At 29.4% G+C, this 10000-nt stretch overlaps 1 protein-coding gene across 4 annotated transcripts in view; it reads right to left on the bottom strand.

The window, feature by feature from the left end:
* Nucleotides 1-10000, bottom strand: part of LOC125025426 (LIM domain-binding protein 3-like) — a gene marked incomplete at its 5' end in the record, with an annotated part of 36676 nt that overhangs the window by 7014 nt on the left and 19662 nt on the right. For 3 of the 4 annotated variants that reach the window (XM_047613432.1, XM_047613435.1, XM_047613434.1), the window contains 1 exon segment: nucleotides 8082-8132. In XM_047613432.1, coding sequence (XP_047469388.1) covers nucleotides 8082-8132 — 51 coding nt within the window. 4 annotated transcript variants of the gene reach the window in all.

Genomic DNA, 10000 nt, shown 5'->3' with positions numbered 1-10000 from the left:
GGCAAGAAAGGCCAGCAGGTGGCCGGGAGGACTTGTGCGTGCGCAGCTACGCAGAGCCTCCGCATAGGTCAAAAATAATGATGATAATAAGTAAAAAAGGAAGAAAATAAAGAGGCTACCGAATGCAAAGCCTTCTTTGCTTCAATAAATATTCTATATTATCAGCATGCTATCATGGTTACAGCGGGCCGCAGGGAAGAGAATGTCCAGGGACGGAGGAGGTCTGAGAACGGAGAAGGGAAGACGAAAGGAAGGAGAGGAAAGACTCAAGTCTCGAGCGAAGAGAGAGATAAGGCAAACTGGAAGAAAGACAGATATTAGAAAAGGAGGTGAAGATGCGAAAGAAGAGAAGAAGATTCGGAAGAGAAAGAAAGAAAGAAAGAAACAGAATGCAACAAAGAGAAAAAAGAGGAGACAGAGGGGAAGGGGAGGCGACTCGAGGAGAGGAGACGAAGAGAGGAGGACGCAGAGGAGGCGGAGGGCGATTAGATGGAGTAGACTTTGGACTCCGTGGGTCCGTGCTCGGTGATGAGTTGGCAGTTCTCCTCCTCGTGGATGATCTGCCAGGTGGCGCTCTGCTCGGGGTCGTAGGTCAGGGGCATGCCACGGAGGCCCATGCTCTTCTGGGGCTTGTTCACGCTGCGGGGCCAAGGGGGGCCAAGAGGGGGCACGGGGCGGGGGGGGGGGTAAGGGGGCAATGGAGGAAGAGAAAGTGGGGGAGGGATGGAGGGAGGATGACGGGAAGGGAGGGTATTGGAGAAACAAAAAAATGGAGGGATGGGGAGGGGAAAGACGAGGGATAGGAAAATAAAAACAGGAAGAAAGAAACAAAGAGAGAGAGAGAGAGAGAGAGAGAGAGAGAGACAGATGGACAGACAGATAGATAGATAGATAGATAGATAGATAGATAGATAGATAGATAGATAGATAGATAGATAGATAGATAGATAGATAGATAGATAGAAAGAAAGAAAGAAAGAGAGAGAGAGAGAGAGAGAGAGAGAGAGAGAGAGAGAGAGAGAGAGATATGCAGAGAGAGAGAGAGATGGGATAGAGGGAGGTAATGCATCAATGGCCAAGAAACCAAGATTTGCAAACACGGTAAGAAACAGACAGTTGAAATCATAATAAAATCAAGATAACCAAAACATGGCAAACAAGTAAAAATCCCATATAAAAAAAAACAGAATTAGTCATATAAAAACCACAGCATTGCATGAAACATATCAAAATAACCCAAAGAAAAGATAAATCATGCAAATCCACACCAACGAAGAACAATAAACAACACACAAAAACAAACACAATGAAAACAGGCATTCAATATTATGGGTATTGAGATATAGAGTTATTGTTGTAGCGAGTTAAAGTAGATAGAAAGGTGGTTTTTGCGAGCGGTAAACGAGCGGGCACAGGGGGGGGGGGGGGTGAGGGAGGGGGATGATTGGTATTTGTCACGCGAGGGTTCAATATATATAAAAATATATAGATAGATATTTGTATAGTGAGAGACGTAGCGTCGATTTCACGACGCCGTGGGCGGATTCGGTGCGGGCGTAGTAGAGAGAGATGCATGGCGTTGCAGACGGCGTTTTTTTTTTTTTTTTTTTTTTTTTTTTTTTTTTTTTTTTTTTTTTTTTTTTTTTTTGTCACAGGCAGCCAGCGACGAGGGAGAGCAGCGGGAATTTCGAGCCGCCAGCCACGCCGCCGACAGAAGGAGGAGATAGAGAGAGCGACACGAGATTAGTGTGCTTGATTTGTGCCAGAAGCGGGAGAGAATTGAACAAACAAGAAAAAAATTGAAAATAAAAAATTAGATATACATTTGCTGGAAAAAGAATTATCCGTGAGAGAAGCAGGGCTAGAGCTCGGTGGCTGTAGCGGATCATATGTGAGTATATATATAAATATACATACAAGCATAAATTCTATGTATGCATTCATATATGTAAACATTTGACCTATTTCCATCTCTCCTCGCGCGACTAAAATTCTGAAAAACCTATTCACACTAAACACACTCAGCCCTGAGCCCCCTAGCCTTACCTTCACACCTTCACCTTCAATTTGACACAAAAAAATCAGAAATATCCTCTTTCATGACTCATGTTTAGGCCTGACACACGGCAGTGAATGAGATCGGGGGCTCAGCCTCTCAATGAACTCGTACTCAAGACGCTCTGAGTAAATGAATGAGGAATTAGGGGCAAATGTGTTACAGTCTTTGAGACGGTTATGACTAGTGTGCTAAGACTAAAAAAAAAAGAGAGAGAGAAAACGTAAAAATGGGGAAGGGGGCGGGGGGGGGGGGGTTAACCAGTGATCATGTCCTAATATAGACATTTTTGTTCTCCTAAATGTACAGTTACAAGGGAGGTTAATGTACACAATGTCATTATGAATGATTCCTGGAAGCTTATGAACACGGACTATGTGTCAGTCGTTACATTGTACGCCAGAAACCTACATAGTGAAAACAGAGGTTCAAAAATAATTTAAATAAGGTTACATGATGCGGTAAAAAAAGGAAAAAAGAAAGAAGAATCTTGAGAAAAATAATAAGACAAAAATTGATTGTACAAAAAAATGTTTTAAAATAGGTGTCTGGATTTTAACTTTTTTGTTTTAAATAAGTTTTGTTTTGTTTTGTTTTTTTGTTATTAAACTACATTAGTTACCATCGATTGTATTCACATATTGCGCAATTGTACTTGGTAGCAGTAATTACCATACAGAGTGTACCCTATATCCTGTAAGGTAATGAAAAGTGCATTACATACCTAAAAATAATCATCATATTTACCCTTTGGCCCTACACTGGGAATATATATATATATATATATATATATATATATATATATATATATATATATATATATATATACATCTAAATGTGCATTCAAAGCCAATCTATCAAAACATGCACTTTTTATTTGTCTTTTAATAAGGACCACACCACATGCCATTAAATGAACATATGTCCTTTTTAATTGCTGATTTAATTGTCCATACTTTTATAATACTTTAACTTTAGTTTTTTGTTTTTCCTTTATGTTCCACGAAGCAAAATACAAATTCCCCCAGACTGAACTGAATAAAAGTAACAGTGGATTGGCAGCCAAAAGACTAGATAACTGTGTAAACTTTGTCCTCTTGTCATGCTTCTTATGTTCATTGTACTTTCATTTTCGCTTGTGTGTGTGTGTGTGTGTGTGTGTGTGTGTGAGTGTGTGTGTGTGTGTGTGTGTGTGTGTGTGTGTGTGTGTGTGTGTGTGTGTGTGTGTGTGTGTGTGTGTGTGTGTGTGTGTGTGTGTGTGTGTGTGTGTATTTGAGTATTTGTGTATAGAGGTGTGTGTATTTGAGTATTTGTGTATAGAGGTGTGTGTATGTATATATATGTGTGTGTGTATATATACATGTATATATATATATATATATATATATATATATATATATATATATATATATATATATATGCATACCTTTGTACACAAAAAATAATTAAATTAGCCCAAGTGAACACACTTGACCGAAAGGCTTCGCGACGTCTTCATCTCGCAAAAAAGTGCCAACCAAACGCAGACCAGGCAAGTGACTAAGATTAATCAGCCATTTAGTCGTTAATCAGAAGCCTATGCAAAGAAAAAAATAAGACAGATAAGAATAAGAAAGAAGAGAGCCGCTTGTTTAACAGTTAAATTAATTCAGAGTTAATTAATCAGTCATGCTTTCAAAAGGCAATCCAGTCTTAAGAGAAAGTTTCCAGCAGCCATAGACGAACTCTTGACCAATGCTGTGAAAAGAACCTTAAAAGAATAAAAAGCAAAATAACAGTGAAGCTAACGGTGATATTAACGTTACTTTTTGCATCGCCTCAGGCACAAGACCGAGCTTAAAACACCAAGCGAGTTACTTTTGAAAATAAAAGACTAAGAAAAATAAATAAACAAAATTAAAAGTGAGCATTCCAGAAAGGGAATCTTTAAAGAAGAAAAATAAAAAGACAAAATCTCCATTGCAGAGGGTGGAAAAATACGAGTAAACGAAGTCAGGGGGAACGGATCTGGACACCACCAACATGGAGTAAGACACGGGGGTTTTGACAAAGGATTTTCTTTTTATCCACATGCATCGAAGGTATACAAACATTTGTATATGCGTCTTTATATACAAATGTGTGTATATGTGAGCGTATGTTCGCAATCGTGTATGCTTAAGTGTATGTAAATATGTATGTATGTATGTATATGTATAGATATAGATATAGATATTTATATTTATATATATATATATATATATTTTTATAAAACATATATATTTTTTAAATAAAATTATATATTTATTATTTTATTAAAAATATTTTTAATTTATATATTATATATGAAAAATATATGGTTTTGTATGTATTTATATATATATAATATATATATATATATAAATATTGTTGTGTGTGTGTGTGTGTTTGTTGTGTTGTGGTGTGTTTTTGGTGTGTGTGTTGTTGGGTGTGTGTTTTATGTGTGTGTGTTGTGTGTGGTGTGTGGTGTGTGTGTTTTTCTGTGGTGTGTGGTGTGTGTTTGTGTGTTTATTTAAAATTTTATTTTTAGATAATAATAAAATATATTATTTTATATATTTTATATATATTATTTTAGAATTTTAATATTTTAATTATGGGGTTGTGTTATATAAAAAATTTATATATATTATTTTAAATATATATATTATATATATTTTGTATATATAAATATATATAATAAAATTTATATCTACTACAAATCTTTCTATCTATTTTCCATCTTTTATTTAACTTTAGTATTTTAGGGTTTTATATATTTTAAAATATATATTTTTATTTTATTTTAAATTTTATATTATATATTATAAAATACAAAATTTTTAAAATAATTTTATATATATAATTATATAATGTGTGTGGTGTTTTGTGTGTGTTGTGTGTGTGTGTGTGTGGTGTGTCGTTTTGTGGAAATTATATATTTTTATTTTATATATAAAATATATATATAATATATAAAATTTTTTAAAAGGGTGTTTATTTAAATAAATATTTTATTATATTTATATTAAAAATATATATTTTTTGTTGGTGGGGTTTTGGTATATATATATTTTTTTAAATATAAAATAAAAATTTATTAATATTGTTATATTTATACATACATAAAATATAAATATTTTAACATATATATAAATATATGAAAATTATTTTTAAAAAAATTTGTACATTTATTTTTTTAAAATTTATATTTTAAAAATTTTTTAAAAATTATTTTATTTATATATATTTAGTGGCATATATATGTATATCCCATATGCATATATATATATATTTTAATATATATATTTTATATATATAATTGTATGTATAAAAAAATGTTTTATATATATAAAGTAATACATAGTATATATACATATAATATATTAGAAATTTATTTTTTTTTAATTTTAATTTTATAAAATTATAATAAAATATATTATATTTATATATTTATATATATAATTATATATTAATATATAATTATATTAAAACAAACCCCAAATATAAAAAAAATTTTAAAAATATATTTTTGTTGTTTGTAATAAAAATTTTTTTTAAAATATAAAATATATATAATAATATTATATTTAAATATATATAAATATAATAAAAAATATTAAATTTAAAATTAATAAAAATTGTTGTGGTGTATTGTGTGTGTGTGTGTGTTTTGTGGGGTGTGTGTGTGTTCGTGTGTGTGTTGGTGTGTGTGTGTTGTGTGTGTGTGGGGTGTGTGTTCGTGTATGTGTGTGTATTTGTGTGTTGTGGTGTGTGTGTATGCATTTTGTATGTGTATAAAAAATATATATATAAAATTTTATATAAAATATATTATATATATATTTTTAATTTTAAATTATATAATAAAATTAAATTATTATTTTAAAAATAAAATTGGTTGTTGTGTGTGGGGTTTGTGTGTGTTGTGTGTGTGTTTTGTGTGGGGTTGTGTGTGTGTGTGTGTGTGTGTTTTGGGGTGTGTGTGGGGTTGTGTGTGTTGTTTTTGTTTTGTGTGTGTTTGTGTTTTGTTGTTGTGTGTGTGGGTGGGGTTTTGTTTTTGTGTGGGGTGTGGGGTTGTGTTGTGTGTGGTGTGTGTATATATATAAAAAATAAAAAATATAAAATTATAAAAAATTAATTTTATACATCATTTACACACACACAAAAATTTTTAAATATGTAAAAGGGAAATATATATATGGAATATTTTTAATAAAATATATTATAAATTATTATATAAAAATATTATATATTATATTTGTGTGTGTGTATATAAAAATAAAAATATATGTATATTATAAAATATTTTTATATATGGTTTTGTGTTTTGTTGGTGTGTGTAAAATTTTAATATAATATATAAAATATATTTTTAAAATAAAAAATTTTAATTAATTATGTTTTTAATTATGTATAAAATATTTTATATTTATATTAAAATATATATTTTAATTTTTATATATATATTGGTGGTGGGGTTGTTGTGTGTGTGTTTTGTTGGTTATATATATTTTTTAAAAATTTATTGGTGTTTGTTTATGTTGTTTTTTGTTTGGGTGGTTTTTCGGGGTTATTTTTGGATTTTTTGGTTTGTTTATAAATAAACCAAAAAAATTATAAAAAAATATATATGTGGGTTTGTGGGGGTTGGGTGGGGGGGTTGTATTATTATAAACAAAAAATAATTTTAATAAAAATAAACATAAAAAAAATAAAAAAATTATTATATTTTTTATATTTAATTTTTTTTATTATTTTTAATTTATAATTTTATAAATATAATTTTAAAATTATAAATATTTTTATAAAATATAAATAATATAATTTTAAAATATTATCTAAAAATTAATAATTTTTAAAACCTATTATTTATATATGTTGGTGGGTGTATAAATTAAAAATATCTATATATTTTAAAAATTTTTAAAAATTAATTAAAATAAAATAATTAAAAAAAATAAAAAACAAAATAAAAAATAAAAATAAAAAATAATAAAAAATATTATTTAAAAATAATTACATTAAAAAAATAAAAAATTAAATATAAAAAATTATATTTAATTTAAAAATTATACAAAAAATTTTTTTAACAAAAATTTTAAAATTAATATATTTATATATTAATAAAAATATAAAAACATAAAATAAAATAAAATTAAAATATAAATATATTTATATTTAAAATAAAATTTTATAAAATATAGATACACAAAAATACATATATATTAAAAATAGGGAAAATATATACAAACATTTTAAAATGGGAAAAACACTTTAAAGGGGACAAGGATGACTCGACAAAGACTATCGGACGACAAAACCACAGGAGAGGAAAGGCAGTGTGGGTTTGGTTGCAAAAGACGCTGGTGGCAGCGGTTTTGATTCACAGCAAAAAAAAATCTTGGGATTTAACGATGATTTGAGATAAATCTTATTCCCCCCCTTTTTTTAAAGGGGACAATTTTTTTAATAAATGAACCATTTTTGTAAAAAGGGGATAGGAACTTTTCCAAAATATTTAATTTTTATGGGTCCGTTGCCTGATCCCCGCCCCCTGATCAACTGGTGCCCAACCCCAAGGGGCCCACAGGGGCGGGATAGTTTTTTGGCCCCAAAAAAAAGGGGCTACGTCCCCTCTGGCTTTTTGAAAACCCAGGCCTTGTTTGATCAGATATGTAAAAAATTTCCAAAAAATCTTTTTTTGTGAAAAACCCCGGCGTGTTCAAAACGGGTGGGGGGAAACCAAAAAATGTCGAAAAGTAAAAAACCCAATGGAGATTAAAAAAAGGGAAAAAAAATTATTTACTAATTACGTCTAATATAAAAAATTTCTTAATTAAAAGCTTACCCTTTAAAAAAATTTATAAATTTTAATCGGGCAAAACGTTATCTTAGGCAAAAAAGAAGAAAACGAGATGCTTCCTTTTTTCCAAATTATTTGGTTTCAGCTAGGCCCTCTTCTCTAACCTTTTCCGGCCCCAAGGCCATGCACATAAAGGGGAAAATTTTTAGTGGTCCATTTTCCCTCACTTTTCTTAGGGCTTTCGCAGCGTCAGCAGCAGCAGGAGAAACAGTCCTGAGAATTTTCAGAGAACGCACCAAAGCCTAGATTAGCAGAGCTGTTAAAAGGCTGCTTTAGTTTTCTTGATGCTTTACTTTTGCTTTTTTTTTTTTTTTTTATTTGATTAAGAACCAGAGCAAGCTTAGCAAGATAAAATAAAGTTAATACATAAAAAAAATAACTAAAAATAAACTGTAGCCTACTTGTTGTGAAGATGCATATAAAAAGATATAAAAGAAAAGAAAGGAACACCTCCTTTGCCTCATCTGAGGCTGTCTAGATGTTGTGTAGATGAAAATAGAGATAGAAGACAGCAGGAACAAGTTCTTTGAAGTTAAATCACATTTATGTTAGATGTGGCATGTGATGTTTTTAACCTTGAGGGCACAGTGTTGATAAGCTGATGCATTTAGTTCACTATCATTCTTAATTTGCAAGTAACCTTGTGTCTGTATAAAGACAAAAAATAATAAAATGTTACACTGAAGGACCCTCATACCTAAACGTATATACCTTACATAATAATTTATATTGTGTTCTTATAAATTCTGCTATATTTTCTTTGGTATTCCTGAATAAACATTTGAGGGAAACACAGACGGGTTTGTAGATTTAAAATCAGGATTAAAATCTGCAAAATCAAAGAAAGCATAAAGTCACAGAAAAAAAGAGTGGAAATAAAAAGTAAAGAGACAGGAACCGAAGTTATGAACCTCTGTTTCCAGACACTTAATAAAACAGCTCATGACAGGCAGAGTGATCGAGGGAACGTAGAATGTGACGGTCCATTGACACTGACAATGACAACGGCAGATTCGAAAAAAAACGCCAAAGATCTCCTCATGCTAACATGTAGGAAGAAGTGCAAGAAAAAAAATGAAGAAAGGACCGTCCCGAAGACCGTTTTTAAGACAAGTATTATTTCATTTAAAAAATGACAGATGTAAGGGACCGGATTATAACATATATGATTCATATAATACAACAAGAAATGGGGAGGGCGGGGTTCCGAACGAATGTGAAAATGTGAAAATCAGAATCAATTAGCTCTTCCTCATTGGTCTAATTAATCATAGCACTAGAAATCCTCAGTTTTGTAATTACTAGTCGTTATCCACATACAGTATTAGTTTTGACTCCATAGAAAGAATAGACAAAAATGCAAAAAGGGGAATAAAAATGTGATTTCTCTCTCCCACAAAAGCGAAGTTGGTGGCGTGATGACAACAAAAAGAACAAGAATATGCTGTTGCCATTAACTCCATGTTAATGACAATAAATGTCGTTGGTAATGATAATGATGATGACAATGACAATATCAATAGTAACACTAATCAAGAGGATAATAATAATGAGGATGATAATAATCATAATGATAACAATAGTCATAATAATAATAATAATAATTATAATAATAGCAATAATAACAGTAATGATAATAATGATGATGATAATGATGATGATGATAGTAATAATAATAATAATGATAATAATGATAATAATAATAGTAATAACAATAATAATAATAATAATAATAATAATAATAATGATGATGATGATGATAATAACAATAATAATAATAATGATGATGATGATGATGATAATAACAATAATAATAATAATAATAATAATGATAACAATAATAATAATAATAATAATAATAATAATGATAATAATAATAATAATAATAATAATAATAATGATAATAATAATAATGTTAATGATAATGATGATAATAATAATAATAATAATGATAATGATAGTAATAATAATAATAATAATAATAATAATAATAATAATAATGATAATAATGATAATAATAATATTAATAATAAGAAGAATAAGAATAAGAAATGATAATAATAATAAGAAGAATAAGAATA

Source organism: Penaeus chinensis, chromosome 5 (assembly GCF_019202785.1).
Source record: "Penaeus chinensis breed Huanghai No. 1 chromosome 5, ASM1920278v2, whole genome shotgun sequence".
In the NCBI taxonomy this organism is placed as follows: Eukaryota; Metazoa; Arthropoda; class Malacostraca; order Decapoda; family Penaeidae; genus Penaeus; species Penaeus chinensis.
Note: the sequence above shows the minus strand (reverse complement) of the source record. Positions and strands in the feature narration are given on the sequence as shown.